Raw genomic sequence first — 15,969 nt, forward strand, 5'->3', positions numbered from 1 at the left:
TGGCAGCACGTTCAACACTTGCACCTCAAGTCGAGTCACTTTTATTGTCATTTCGACCTTAACTGCTGGTATAGTACATAGTAAAACTGAGACAACATTTTTTCAGGACCATGGTGTTACATGACAGTACAAAAACTAGACTGAACTACACAAAAAAACAACACAGAAAAACTACACTAGACTGCAGACCTACCCAGGACTGCATAAAGTGCACAAAACAGTGCAGGCATTACAATGAATAATAATATACAGAACAATAGGGCAGTAAGGTGTTGTTACTGCTTGTGTTGTTCTGCCTAGCACTCTGGGCGTGATATATTGGCACCGGAATGCGTGGCGACGCTTGTGGGCTGCCCCCAGCACATCGTTAGGTGCGATACATTTCACTGTGTGTTTCAATGTACATAGGGTGAAAAAAAAAAGACATTGGCTTTCATTAAGTCAAAGTGTTGAGTATAGGAGATGGGATGTAATGTTGAAGTTGTACAAGACGTTATTGAGACCTAACTTGGAGTGTTGTGGACAGTTTTGGTCACCTACATACAGGAAAGATGTAAACAAGTTTGAAAGAGTACGGAGAAAATTTACAATGATGTTGTCAGGACTGGAGGACCTGAGTTATAAGGAAAGATTGACTAGGTTGGGATTTTATTCCTTGGAATGTAGAAGATTGAGGGGAGATTTGATAGTGTACAAAAATTATGAGAGGTATAGATAGAGATAATACATGCAGGCTTTTTCTACAACTGGAGTTCATGGGTTAAGGGTGAAAGGTGAAAACTTTAAGGGGAACGTGAGGGGAAACTCCTTCACTCAGAGGGTCATGAGAGAGTGGAATGAGCTGCCAGCACAAGTGGTGCATGTGAGCTCAATTTCAATATGTAAGAGAAGTTTGGACAGGTACATAGATGGTAGGGGTATGGAGAGCCATGGTCCAGGTGCAGATTGATGGGAATAAGCAGTTTAAATGATCTGGTACAGATTAACTGGATCAAAGGGCATGTTTCTACGCTGTACCTTTCTACGACTATGTGATTAATATATCCAAATCTGAAATAGTGTAGAGGTTTTCCCTCATTCTCCTCAAACATTTCAACTTTCACACTAAACCTCCGGTCTCACCCAGCCCGAGGCAGAAAAGACTGCATATGTTCACCCATCTAAATCCCTCACAATTTTGTACAACTATATCAAATCTCTTCTCATTCTCCTGCAGTCTGGAGGACCAGTACAATCCTAGAAGCAAAATCTTTCAAGTTATTTAGTATGCATTTCAGGAAGGTTGAGATGTCTGGGACTAAAGGACCTTGCTGCTCTTTAGAATCATTACCTCCCACCTTGCCCATGTCAAACTCCATTGGCTGCTTCCCTATCCATCTACCCTTTGGAGCCTCCATTGGAGGAACGAAATACACTCAGTAGCAATTTTATTGGGTACCTTCTGTACCTAATAAAGCGACCACTGAATGTATGTTCGTGGTCTTCTGCGGCTGTAGCCCATCCACGTTAAGGTTCGGTGTGTTGTGTGTTCAGAGATGTTCTTCTGCACACCACTGTTGTAACGTATGGATATCTGAGTTACTGTCACCTTGCTGTCAACTTAAACCAGTCTGGCCATTCTCCTCTCACCTCTCACACTAACAAGGGTTATTCACCTGCAGAACTGCTGCTCACTGGATGTCTTTTTTTTTTGTTTTATTTTTGTACCATTCTCTGTAAACTCTAGGGAATGTTGTGCTTGAAAATCCCAGGAGATCAGCAGTTTCTGAAATACTCAAACCACCCCATCTGGCACCAACAATCGTTCCACAGTCAGAGTCACCTAGGTCACATTTCTCCCAATTTCTGATGTTTTGTCTGAACAACAACTGAACTTCTTGATCATGACTACATGCCTTTGTGCATTGAGTTACTGCTGCCACATGATTGGCGGATTAGATATTTGCATTAATGAGCAGGTGCACAGTGTACCTGATAAAGTGTCTGCTGAGGCTATAGCACCATCTTCACTATTATTGGTTAATCTGGCAAAATGGATGCATCAGAGGGTCAAAGGTAAAGATGAATTTATTGTGATCTGCACAAGTAGGTACAATGAACAACATCACAGGCATACAGCATCAGATAAGCAGCATTCACAAAAAAATATTAAACACACAATTCTTATGAGCACAATTAGAACAAAAATAAAAGTCTATCTTGGTGAGAAGTGTTCATAGATTTGCTCAACTCTGGTTTTGTTGTGAAAGCGTCTTATGGTTCACATGTGCAGAAACTATCTTGGAGAGGAATCTTTTAATCCCTGGCAAATTCACTGTCTAAATCTATGCAAACATAAACCGAACCATCTTATGAATTGTGTCCTCAGACTGATGCCCACATCCAGTTTAACGTTTTGAGTGACTCTCTCCGTGTTTCAGCAAGTACACAAAACCTTGGTGTCTTCTCATTTGAATCCCGAGTTGGCAGAGTAGCATTAAATAATCGGTACAATTGTTAATGAGCATTAATAAATTATTGTTGTCTATTTGTAACATCTACAAATGTGCTGCCATCATATTCCATTTCATGATTTAATTGACGAAAGGATTCAGTACGACTTGGGCTAACACTTTCAGTGTGGTCTAAATTGATTGCAGTATTTATTGCCTACACATACTGCTAATGGCAAGGTTAAAGTTATGGCTGCTGAATATCTAATGCAGTATGTTGTAAGTATGCACCATTGGCTCCCAATGTTCATATTTGTAGATTGGACTTAGTAAGGCAACAAATGAAAAGTGCAGATACAGTGCCCTTTAGCCCTGCTCATCGGTGTTATTAACCCTTTGCACAATTAAATAAGACCAAGACTAGGAGCAGAATTTGGCCATTCAACCCATTGAGTCTGCTCCACCATTCCATCACAGCTATTTTGTTTTGACTTGCAACCTCATTCTCCTGCCTTCTCCCCATAATCTTTGACACCCTTAACTAATCAGGAACTAATCTGTCTCCACTTTAAATATACCCAATGGCTTGGCCTCCACAATCATCTGTGGCAATGAATTCCATATTTCACTACCTTCCAGCCAAAGAAATTTCTCCTCATCTCTGTTCCAAGAACTAAAAAAGCAAATCCTTCAATTCTGAGGCTCTGTCCTCTGTTCTTAGACTCCCCTACTATAGGAAGCATCCTCTCCATGTCCACACTGTCTAGGCATTTCAATAAGTTCCAATGAGATCCCCCCCCCACCCCACAATTCTTCTAAACTCTAGCAATTACAGTCCAGGAGCCAACAAACTCTCATCAGACATGAAACCTTTCATTCCCGAAATCATTTTTGTAAACCTCCTCTGGACCCTCTCTAATGCTAGCGCGTCCATTCTTAGATATGGAGCCAAAAACCGTGAAACAGCTCGACTTGCTTCAACCACTAATCCAACCTACTCAGCAATTCAGGCAACGTCTGTGGAGGTGAATGAACAGTTGATGATTTGGGCTGAGAAAGGACCCTTGTTAGAAGGGATACCATTGGTACCACAACAATAGTGAGCATTTTGCAAATCATATGCAGAAGAGATTGTGCAGATGCTGGAAATCCAGAATAGCACATTAGTTCTGATGATGGGTCTCAACCCAAAACTTTGACCATTTCCTTCTCTCCATCGAGTTTGCCTGACCTGCTGAGTTCCTCCATCGTTTTGTTTGTGTTTCAATATATTTTGCACTCTAGTTGTCTTTTGGACGTTGGTGGTTTTTCAGTACTTGTTTATGTATAGATTTTCATAAATTCTATTGTATTTCTTTATTTTTCTGTGAACACCTGCAGGAAAATGAATCTGACATACAGTCAGTGGCCACTTTATCTATACACCTGCTTGTTAACGTAAATATCTAATCAACCTATCACACCGCAGCAACTCAATGCATAAAAGCGTGCAGACACGGTCAAGAGGTTCAGTTGTTGTTCAGACCAAATGTCAGAATGGGGAAGAAAAGTGATTTTAGCTGTGGAATGAGTGTTGGTGCCAGAGAGAGTGGTTTGGTTATCTCAGAAACCGCTGATCTCCTGGGATTTTCACACACAATGGTATCTAGAGCTTACAGAAAATGGTGTGAAAAACAAAAAATCAGAGTGAGCAGCGGTTCTGTGGGTGAAAACACCTCGTTAATGAGAACAATGGCCAAACTGACTGGAAGCCGACAGTAACTCAAATGACCACACGTTACAACAGCAAAGCATCTCTGAACACATAACATGTTGAATCTTGAAGTGGACGGGCCACAGCAGCAGGAGACCACTCCTGCACCTGGTGAAGTGGACACACTTTGACAATACGTTGACTTGGACAGACGCATTTAAACGCCTGTACGTTTCATTTCCAGGAGAGCCCAACAGGTGAACTAAGTGAGCAGAATATTCCGGATGTTGACCCCACTCATCAGCACCCGCCTCACCACTCACAAGAGAAGAGCTGCTGTGTTTCCGTGGCAACAGAGAGACAGAACCGATCCAGTGATTCTTCACACAGAGGCTTCGCTGAAGAAAGTAATGTACCTCGTCTGTGTGTGTCATTGCAGGGTCACTGAAGTGTTTTTTAAAATCTATTTAGAGAAACAGCTCGTTAACAGGCCCTTCCAGCCCAGTGAGCCCTCTCTGCCCAATTACTAATTAACCCGTACGTCTTTGGGAAAGCGGAGCACCTGGGGGAAACACACATGGCCACAGGGAGAACATAAAAACCCCTGACAGACAGCAGCAGGAATTGAACCCAGATCGCTGGCGCTGTAATAATCTTGCGCTAGCAGGCCGCCTCGTAAACCACACAGTTGGGGACACATCGCAGAGGTCAGTGCGTCCAGATTACAATGAACCTCAGCCCTTATTCCCGAACCTCGGCCCTCTCCATCACCGACCATCCTCTGCCAGCTAAGTGCTGACAGTCTGATACAGTGTTTAATTTGGGGATTTCGTCTAAAATGGTCATCTACACCATACAGGGTTCAATACCCAACTAAACCCTGGACACCTTTGCACGTCTGCTCCGCAGGCATATCTTCTGCAGATGCTGGAAATTTTGAGCAATATATACAAAATGCTGGAGGAACTCACCCAGCAGGTCAGGCAGCATCTATGGAGGAGAATAAGCACTCAAAGTTTTGGGCCGAGATGCTGCTTTGTCCTGATGAACAGTCTCAGCCCAAAAGGCTGACTGTTTACTCCCCTGGCCTGCTGAGTTCCTCTGGCATTTTGTGTCTGTTGCAGCACAGAAAAAGATTATGTTTTATATATTATATGGTTTCTCACTTCTCTGTTTACAGTTGTATTATCCAACTCCCCTGCACAAAAGTATCGTTTGACTGAAAATCTGAACCTGTCTTTTTGTTCCACCCACTTACAATAATATGCTTTTTACAGCAAGTTATTCAAAGTACCTGTGGGCACCCCTTCAACAACAAGTGACAGTGGGGAATTTTACATTCCAACTTAGATTCCAAGTCATGCTTTCTCAAAATTCCCCTCTTTTGACATCAGAAAAGCACTTCATTATTCCTTTAACTAAGAGATCTGTACCGCTAATCTGGGCTGTAAGGGAATCCTGTGGGACCTCAGGCACCATGGCATTTATTAATTTTTTTGTATTTGCATGATTTCTGCACAATCTGCAGGCTGCCCTCTCTTAGGAGACAACCTGTTTCCTCTTGAAAATGGTCTTTGTCTCTGCCTTTCTTACGGCCAGCGACTTCCACAGACATGCAGCACAGAAACAGGCCCTTTGGCCCATCGAGTCCGGTCTGACCACCAAGCACCCATCTACTCTAATCCTACAAGGACTGCTCTTTAACCTCCCACCATCCTGATCAACTCCCCCCCCCCACACCAGTTCTACCAGTCACCCACACACCGGGGACAATTTACACTTCCCAGTTAACCTGCGTGTCTTTTGGGACGTGGCAGGAAACTGGAGCATCCGAAGGGAATCAAAGAAAAATTAAATACTTGAGTCATCAAAAAGCTCTGACACCCTTTCCCCTGTCTCCCACTCCCTTCATCTCTAAACATCCAGGTTCAACCCCAGAGAGGTTAGCTTTGGACCCAAGGTCTTTGGTACTCTAAGGAGGCAACTTTACCAGCGGCAGCACTGCCTGGATTTCTGCCCCCTGCCCATGGCAGTGGGACCATAATACTGTTCATTACCTCTCAACCACTAAAAGGCCAGTCCCATCATGAAGGATCCCACCCACCCACCATTGGTCCCGCTCCAGGAGGGGGCGATGTAGCATCCACACCAGGACCACCAGACTCAAAAACAGTGACTTTCCCCAAGCAATGAGGCTGATCAACACCTTATGTATTTATATTTATTGTGTTTTTATCATTGTGTTCTTATTGTGGTTTTGTTGTTTTGCATCAGATCCAGAGTAACAATTATTTCATTTTCCTCTACACTTGTAGAGGAAATGACATTAAACAATCTCAAACTTTATGTTAAGTCACAGCTTTATAAAAGTCTGGTTAGGCCACATCTAAGAGTATTGTGTTCAATTCTAGTCACCTCATTATAGGAAGGATGTGAAGGCATTGGAGGCTTACTAGGATGCTGCCTGGTTTGGAGGGCGTGCGCTATAACGGGGTTTTTAAACCTTTTTAATAGCCAGCTGGTGGTGTAGTGGCGTCAGCACTGGACTTTGAGCCCAATGGTTCTGAGTTCGAATCCACCCGGCTCCTTGCATGTTTTCCATCTACTGTATACTGAAGTGTGTTTAATAGCAACCGGGCCTCATAAAAATGCTATGGAAATCCATGAGAAGAAGAAATAGCAACAACAGCCTGCTTTTTAATGCCATGAATCCCTTTGGCAGTCTGGTGAAGCGTTGTAACGACTGTAATGTGATATGAAAATACCTGTGATTTCTACAGGTGACAAAGTCACAGGTTCGGCTAACACTGTTGTGGTTTGCTGCCTACGTTCATAACTGGAGGAAATGCTAAATGTCATGTAGAGCTAGTGAAAATAAAAATGTATTTTTTTTCCCCATCCAAGTTCATGGGCCCCTGTGCTATAAAGAGAGGTTAGATAAGATGGAACTGCTTTCTCTCGAGGTGAAGAAGCTGAGGGGAGATTTGGTAGAAGTTTATATATCTACATGAGGCTCAGACAGCCCAGGATCCCAGGATTGAAATGCCTAGTAAAAGATGGGGGGGTGGGGAGCAAGATATATATATATTTTTTTAAACACAGAGAACTGTGATCCGGCAGTGCACTGTCAGAGGAGATAGAAAGTGCAGAGAAGCAAGGGATTTGTTCAAAGCGTGGGGAAGAGAAATTCAATGAGTTAAAAGTAACTGGTTTAATTAGTTAAATACAACATTATGTCCTTGCTGTACTGTTCTACGTTCTGTCTGTGTTTCAGAACAGCTGTAGCATCTCCGGAATTGCATTATAGTGAAAATCCATGCATCATCAGACACACTGAGTACTTTGTAAATTCACATTAATTTGAACCCACATTTGCACCAGCAAAGCAATGCATTCTCTCACCCGCATTTCCACTGACATTCCAGACCTTATTCTGCTCATTATCACGAGGAACTCTGCAGCCGATGGAAATCTGAGCCACACACACAAAATGCTGGAGGAACTCAGCAGGTCAGGCAGCATCTGTGAAAAAGAGCGACTTCTTCAGGGTCTCAGCCAGCAAGTTCAACTGTGTACTCTTTTCCATAAATGCTGTGGAGTTCCTCCAGCATTTTGTGTAAGATAAGCAGTATTTATGGAGAAGAATAAAGAGTCAACATTTCAAGCTGAGACCACTTTTCAGGCCGAGATCCTTCACCAGGACTGGAGAGGAAGGGGGCAGAAGGCAGAATATGAAGTTTATTGTCATCTGCACAGGTACCTGTACCCTCAGATGCAATGATAAACTCACTCGCAGAGGCAAATACTCAACATTCGCAAGAAAAAACACAAATTATATATACAAATTTTACCAAAAAAAGAACGTAATTAGAACACAAGAAGGGTCCATTGTAGTAATGCAAAGTGTTCATCGTGTTGGTGTACTGAGGCGGTGACTCGGGCTGTGCTGGATGGTTCAAGAAACCAGATGGTTGAAGGGAAGCAGCTGTTCTTGAACCCACTTTAGGGTTCTGCACTTCCTGCCCAGGAGAAGATGGTATGGCCCCAGGTGGTGGGGATCTATGGATATTGCCTTCTTTATGTAGGTACTACCAATGATGTTGGTGCATGGCCAAGTGGTTAAGGCATTTGTCTAGTGATCTGAAGGTTGCTAGTTCAAGCCTTGGCTGAGGCTTGCGTGTGTGACCTTGAGCAAGGCACTTAACCACACGTTGCTCTGCGACAACACTGGTGCCAAGCTGCATGGGTTCTAATCCACAACATCCGTGGCATGGAGAGGGGAGACTTACAGCTTGGACAACTGCTGGTCTTCCATTAAAAAAAATCCTTGCCCAGGCTTGCACCCTGGATTTCCAAGGTGCAAATCCATGGTCTATCGAGATTAACAGAGGCCTACCTACCTATCAATGATGGTGCCTGTCCTCCTGTGAATCCAGGGACCCTCACCACTGCTTTTCTTCAGGAGACACATAGGCACACTTTCCCATGTTTGCCCGCTCTCCTCGACCCCTCATCAGGAAATCATGTAATACTGCACTACTGGATACTGAAAGGCCTGGGTAGAGTGAGCGTAAAGAGGGTGTCTCCTGTAGCAGTCTGGGACCTGAGGGCACAGCATTGGGATAAAGGGATGTCCCTTTAGAACTGAGAAGGAGGAATTTCTTCAATTCTTTGGCACATTGGGCTGTGGAGACATATGATGCTGCCTGACTTGCAGAGTTCCTCCAGCATTTTGTGTGTGTTGCTCAAGATTTCCAGTCTCTGCAGAATCTCCTGTGTTTGTTGATAGGTTCTTGATTAGTAAGGGAATTGGATTACAGGGAGAAGGTGGGAGATTGGGGCTAAGAAATGAAAAGAAAATGAACCATGGGTTGGTAGACTCAATGGACTGAATGGCCTAATTTTACTCCTCTATCTTATGGTCTTGAGCAGGTGGCATTTTTCTGTTGAGACAAAGAAAGCAAAATCACAGAGTATGATTATTTCCCAGAAGGCATGAGCTGAAAACCTTTAAAAGTCTTGCCTGTCATATGCACATCGAAATATCAAAACATGTGGAGAAATGTGCCATTCACAGCAGCAACCAACACAGTCCAGGGTCGTACTGGGGGCAGCCCGCAAGTGTCACCACTCTGAGCGCCACCATTGCACCCCCACCACTTCCTAATCCTAACTCGTACGTGTGTCATCAGATTTCTGTATGAACAATGAAGCCATCAACACTTCCTCTGTTTCCTTTTCCTTCTCTTTTTGCACTAATTTAATTTATTTTTATATATACTAGGCATGCTGAGTGTGCAGCACTGATTCTGCTATTAGGGAATGAGACAGGGTAGGTGACATCTGCAGTGCCGTTAGTTTCAAGTAAATATCCAAAGAAATAGATCCAGACCGTGGCTTGAGATTCTAAATCGGAGGAAGGCCAGTTTTGATGGTATCAGAAATGATCTGGCAAGTGTGGATTGGGACAGGCTGTTTTCTGGCAAAGGTGTACTTGGTAAGTGGGAGACCTTCAAAAAATAAAATTGAGAGTACAAAGCTTGTGTGTTCCTGTCAGAGTAAAAGGTAAAGATAACAAGAGCGTGGAACTTTGGCTTTCAAGAGATATTGAGGCCCTGGATAAGAGAAAAAAGGATGTGCATAGTAGGTATAGGAAAGTAGGAACAAATGAGGTGTTTATGGAGTACAAGAAATGCAAGTGAACACTGAAGAAAGACATCAGGAGGGCTAAAAGAAGTTGTTCTAGCAGACAAGGTGAATGAGGATCCTCAGGGATTCTACAGATATGTTAAGAGTAAGGAACAAAATTGATCCTCTGGAAGATCAGAATGGTAATCCATGTGTGGAGACCAAACAGATGGGGGAAATTTTAATTGCATTCTTTGCATTTGTATTTATTTGGGAGACGGATAGAGTCTATAGAAGTGAGACAAAACTGCATCATCTTCATGGACTCTGTACAGATTGTAGAGGAGGTGGTGTTTGCTACCCTGAGGCAAATCGGGGTGGATAAATTCCCACGGCCTGACAAGGTTTTCCCTCAGATCCTACAGGAGGCAAGTGCAAAAATTGCTGGGGCCCCAGCAGAAATATTTAAACATCTTTAGTGACAGATGCGGTACCAGAGGATTGGAGGATAGCCAATGTTGTTCCACTGTTTGAAAAATGCTCTAAACATAAGCCAGGATATTATGGGCCAATGAGTCTGACATCAGTTGTGGGAAAGTTAGAAGGTATTCTTATGAACTGGATATAAGTATTTGGATAGACATGAACTGATTAAGGATAGTCAGCATGGCCTTGTGCATGGTAGGTCATGTCAAATCAATCATATAGATTTTTCAAAAGTTAACAAGACAGTGGCTGAAGGTAAGGCAGTGGGTATTGCCTACATGGACTTCAGCAAGGCATTTGACAAGGCCTTACATGGGAGGCTGGTCAAGAAGGTTCAGTCGCTCAGCATTCAGGATGAGGTAGTAAAATGGATTAGATATTGGCTTTGTGGAGAAGCCAGAGAGTGGTAGTAGAGGGTTGCCTCTGACTGGAGGCCTGTGTCTAGTGGTGTGCCGCAGGGATCAGCGTTGGGTCCTTTGTTGTTTGTCATCTAATTCACTGATCTGGATGATAATATGGTTAACTGGATCAGCAAATTTGAAGATGAGACTACGACTGGGGTTGTAGTGGAAAGTGAAAGGGCTATCATGGCTTGCAGAGGGATCTGCATCAGCTGGAAAAAAATGGGCTGAAAAATGACAGATGGAATTTAATGCAGACAAGTGTGAGGTTTTGTACTTTGGCAGGACCAACTGGGGTAGATCTTACACAGTGAATGGTAGGGAACTGAGCAGTGTGGTAGATCAAAGGGATCTGGGAATACAGGTACATAATTTGTTGAAAGTGATGTCACTGGTAGATAGAGTCGTAAAGAAAGCTTCTGGCACATTGGCCTTCAAAGATCTATGTATTGAGTACAGAAGATGGGATGTTATGTTGAAGTTGTATAAGACATTGGTGAGGCCTAATTTGGAGTATTGTGGGCAGTTTTGGTCACCTACATACAGGAAAGATGTAAACAAGTTTGAAAGAGTGCAGAGAAAATTTACAATGACGTTGCCGGGTCTGGAGTACCTCAGTTATCAGGAAAGATAGGTTAGGTGTCTTTAGAGCATTGAGTGGAGATTAGATAGAGGTATGTAAAATTATGAGGGGTGTAGATAGGGTAAATGCAAGCAGGCTTTTTCCACTGTGGTTGGGTGGAATTACAACCAGAAGCCAAGAGTTAAGGGTGAAAGTTGAGAAGTTTAAGGGGAACATGAGGGGGATCTTCTTCACTCAGAGGTTCCTGAGAGGGTGGAATGAGCTGCCAGCTCAAATGGTCCATGCAAGCTCGATTTCAACATTTAGTGGAAGCTCGAATAAGTATATGCATAGTAGGGATATGGTTTTGGTACAGGTCAATGAGAGTAGGCGGTTTAAATCGTTTTGGCATAGACTAGATGGGCCAAGGAGCCTGTTTCTGTGCTGTAACCCTCTATGACTATGATATAACTGTCATTTATAGATTTTATTACTATGTAATGCAATGTGATGATGGTGGCTGGTTCTTTGCTTGTGAAGATCAGGAGGGAATATCTCCATCGATGTAGGACTTGCCTTCCGACTTGTGCTGTGTAGGTGTATATATAGTGAGGATCAGTGCGTGCAGACCGATTTCACTCTTTAGACCGGGGAACGTTGTTCAATGGCAGTGAGCTGCAACACCTGGGGTGACCGTAGGTAGAGTATCAGAGTTCTCCTTCTCCGAGACAGACACCTGGCGAGGCTATCGAGTCTCGTCTACCCGGGTTTGGAATCGGAGTTGTCCTTCTCCTAAGCTGGCTGCCAGCCAGCCCAGCCTGCCCGCCCAGTTATACTGCTGGACACTCAGTCGTGCCGTGACGCTGTAAATTCAGTAAGAACAGGGGTGCCACCTGAAGGCATTGCTATGGGCGCAATAGTGTAGGAGAGTTCGTATGCGAGTGACCTCCTGCATGGCAAGTCAAACAACAGTCCTGTGGCGATCACTACACCTGGAAAGGAGGCTGCGGGAGACGCTTCACCTTCCTTAAGTGAGCAGGACGTCCAGCCCAGGACTCACCCATCCCCAAAGCAACAAATTTCACCACATATATCGATGATATTAAATCGGATTCTGGTTTGGAATGTGGGAGGGAACCGGAACAACCCAAGGAAACTCAGGCAGTCAAGGGGAAAATGTACAAATTCATTTACACTGACCAATTAACCTTCCAACCAGTTTGGACTGTGGGAGGAATCCCACACCATCATGGGGAACACGTACAAACTCCTTACAGACAGCGGTGGAAATCTTAGCTGTTAGCCGGTTGTACGTGTTGGACGGTTTGACGGTCAGGGCTTCTATACGGTGGGTAAAACCTTTGAAGACAGTTAACTGATTCACCCATCCTCTTTGCCTTTCATTTTGCGGCAGGTGGAGGCTTTGAGTGGGATGATGACTTTCCGCTGGTGTCAGTGAAATCGTCCCTGGCGGCTGAAGAAACGTTGTCACCCTCCGCAGCTGCCTGCAGCCCTGTTCCCACGGGGCCTGAGCAAGCCCAGGTGCAGCAGACACGCTTCTCGCGTTTCACCGTCTCTCCCGCCACCCTCTCAAGGTTCTCAATTACACAAGTATCGGATTCAGACATCGGATCAGCTGGAGGTGAGGAGGGAACCCCTTTCTATCCACTTTGAGCCTCAGTGGGAGATTCTCAGGATAATTGAAATTCCTTCCGAATCAAAACAACAGGTGAATGTGTGCGTTACAATGACTTGGCAACAGTAATCTCATTCCAGTAAGTAATTTAGTCACTGTGAAGTGCTTCCAGATGCCTTCAGGATACAAACGGCCCAAAATAAATGCGTGCTCCATATTTTAGCCCAGTAAAATTCTTACCAAGACGAGTGGTTTCTCACCAGCTTCCTCTCCCTCTGCAGATGCTGGAAATCCAGAAAACACACACAAAACGCTGGAGGAACTCAGCAGGTCAGGCAGCATCTATGGAGAGCAATAATGAGGCAATGTTTCGAGCCTAGACCCTTATCAGCATGGATGAGAAATCTGGGCCTGAGATGTTGGCTTATAATTCCTCTGTATAGATGCTGACTGACCTCTGAGTAGCTGTTTAAAATGACTAGCCAGGCATCATTCTAAGACCAGCTGGGGTGGGGGTGGTATGTGTGTGTGCGTGCGCACGCGCACGCACTTTCAATTATCAAAAGGCCTAGACTGGATGTGGTGAGAATGTTTCCTATAGTGGGGGAGTCTAGCTCTAGAGGACACAGCCTCAGAATAGAGGAATGATCATTTAGAACAGAGATGAGGAGGGATTTCTTTAGCCAGAAAAGTCATTGCCATGAACAGCTGTGAAGGCCAAGTCACTGGGTATATTTAAAGCAGAATTTGATATGTTCTTCAACGTACTAAAGGTTACGTGGAAAAGGCAAGAGAGTGGAGTTGAGAGGGATAATGAATCAGCCCTGGAACAGACTCGATGGGCTGAATGATCTCCATCTGCTCGATATTTTCTGGTCTTGTGGTATTCCAGCCATGTGGGTAAGTTAACCAACTGCCAGAGTCCCCTCACTCTAAAACATCATTGTCTTGGAATGACTATGTAGTTGCTGCAAAGAAGTGTGACTTCTGTTCACTGAAACCCTATCCCTTGGAGTATTACTCTGAAATTTTGTGAATCATTTTTGTTTTAAAAATTTACCACAAGTACATTTCTTTTAACTGGATTTGATCCTGGCATTTTACACAAACACATTCTTCACCACTGACCTGTCTTCAACTCCCTAGGTTTTCAAATCTGCAAACTCTTTCTTTAAACCTCTCCGTCTTTAAAACTATCCTTAATATGGCTCCAACCTAATTTGATTTTATCAGTGTTAATTCTTCACCTGACACCTCTTCATGAGAGGCTTCTGACAACCTTGAGGTTGCTTTGTAAGTACAAAGTTCTATTATTTAAGTTAATCGCAGAGCCTCCCCTGAGATCTTGAAAGGTGAACACCCCACCCCCACATATGCACACCTCATGTTATTTGAGTGATTTTTCTAACAGTGCATTCCTGCACAAGCTCATGAGCAGAGCCAATAAAAGCAGGAGGGAACCATTTGGCCCATTGGGGCAACCAATAAAATTATGGTTGACCTTGCATAAGAAGTGGGAGCAGGAGTAGGCCATTCAATAAGATCATGGCTGATCTGGCCATGGACTCATCTCCACCCTCCTGACTTTTCCCCATAACCCTTCGTTCCCCTTAACCTGGACAATGTTTTTCTGAATTACTCAACATGGCTTGATTCCCTTAATACTGAGAATTATTCAATGCTCTATTAGGTTTTGTTGGTTTTTGGCCTGTAAAGAGATGAATCTCAAGGTTGTATATAAAGTACACGTACTTTTATAATAAATATACTTTGGACTTTGAAATGTAAAAACCTAGCCGTAATATCAATTAGCACAGATCTATAGAGTAATATAGTGCAGAATAGCACTCCTCCCCCATCAATCCTCCCTGCTAGTCCCAGTTGTCCGCGTTCCTTCCTATCCAGCTACCTATTCTGTTGAAGTTCCAGGAAGTTGGCGGTACGGTCAGGTGCTGTGGCTTCTGCGGGGCCAACCAGAGATGTTACTGTCTTTTATGAACGTGTTTTTTTTTTAAAACACAAGACCTTGCTGGACATTGCGTGCTGGAGGTGGGTCCCATCAGTGGGTTTCTCACTGGCGGAGGAGCTGGGCTCCGTGCGGACTGTGCTGCTGCCTGCGGCAGAGGAGTTGGTGTGTGAAAGCAGTTCACAATCTAACAGCGAGCGATCACCTTAGTCACTTCTCTTATGATTGCAAGACCCTGCTGGACACTGTTAATGTGGTGATTCACATGATTGGCAGATAGTGGGGCAGCTCGTCTCGGTCATGGTGAGAATTGGGCCTTAAGCCGTGGTCTTGCCTGTTTACAGCTGCCCAGGAGTGAGGTGTTGGAGGTGGTGTGCATGGCGTCCAAGCTGGAGTTGGTGCTGCCCCCTAGTGTTTGCTTGGCAGAAGGCAAGCTATATTGTTTTTGACTGCATTGTTCAAGGAACAGTATCTCCTGTACCTAATAAAGTGGCCGCCATGTGTGTGTGCTCATGATCTTCTGCTGCTGTAGCCTGTCCACTTCAATGTTCTGTACATTCAGTGAAGCTCTACTACATACCACTGTTGTAACACGTGGTTATTTGAGTTTCTGTCACCTTCCTGTCGGCTTGAACTAGTCTGGCCATTCTCCTCTGACCTTTTTGTTTCTTGCACTTTTTTCTGTAAACTCTGAAGACTTGTTGTGCCTGAAAATTCCCAGGAAGTCAGCAGTCTGAGATGCTGAAACCACCCCGACTGGGATCAACAATCAATGCACAGTTAAAATCACTTGGAGTATTAGAGAAAATTGGAGCAGAGCAAATTACGAGAGCATTGGGCAGGAACTAAGGAGAGTTTATTGGAAACAGCTGTTCTTAGGTAAGTCTACATCTGACATGTGCAGGGTGCTTAAAGACCATCTGCACAGGAGTGTTCCAGTAGGAAGGAAGGACAGCAATGACAAAGTAAGACAGCCTTAGATGTCGAGAGAGGTGATGAATTTAGTCAAGAACAAGGAGGAAAAGTATTTATAGCTTAGGAAGCTAGAATCAAACAGAGCCCTTGAGGAGGGTAAAGAAGCCAGAAAAGAACTCAAGAAGGGAATTAAGAAAGCCGGGTGGGGTGGGCGGGGGGAAGGCATGACAAGTCCTTGGCAAGTAGAATT

The 15,969-nt window shown here is 44.1% G+C and overlaps 1 protein-coding gene across 4 annotated transcripts in view; it reads left to right on the forward strand.

Moving 5' to 3' along the window:
* aatkb (apoptosis-associated tyrosine kinase b) overlaps positions 1–15,969 on the forward strand; it is a 327,637-nt gene that overhangs the window by 306,883 nt on the left and 4,785 nt on the right. For 3 of the 4 annotated variants that reach the window (XM_059948385.1, XM_059948386.1, XM_059948387.1), the window contains 2 exons: positions 4,370–4,532; positions 12,617–12,844. In XM_059948385.1, the coding sequence (XP_059804368.1) occupies positions 4,370–4,532; positions 12,617–12,844 (391 nt within the window). The remainder of the gene's footprint in view (positions 1–4,369; positions 4,533–12,616; positions 12,845–15,969) is intronic. The other variant, XM_059948388.1, reaches the window with a different exon arrangement.

This window comes from Hypanus sabinus, chromosome 23 (genome assembly GCF_030144855.1).
Source record: "Hypanus sabinus isolate sHypSab1 chromosome 23, sHypSab1.hap1, whole genome shotgun sequence".
Lineage (NCBI taxonomy): Eukaryota > Metazoa > Chordata > Chondrichthyes > Myliobatiformes > Dasyatidae > Hypanus > Hypanus sabinus.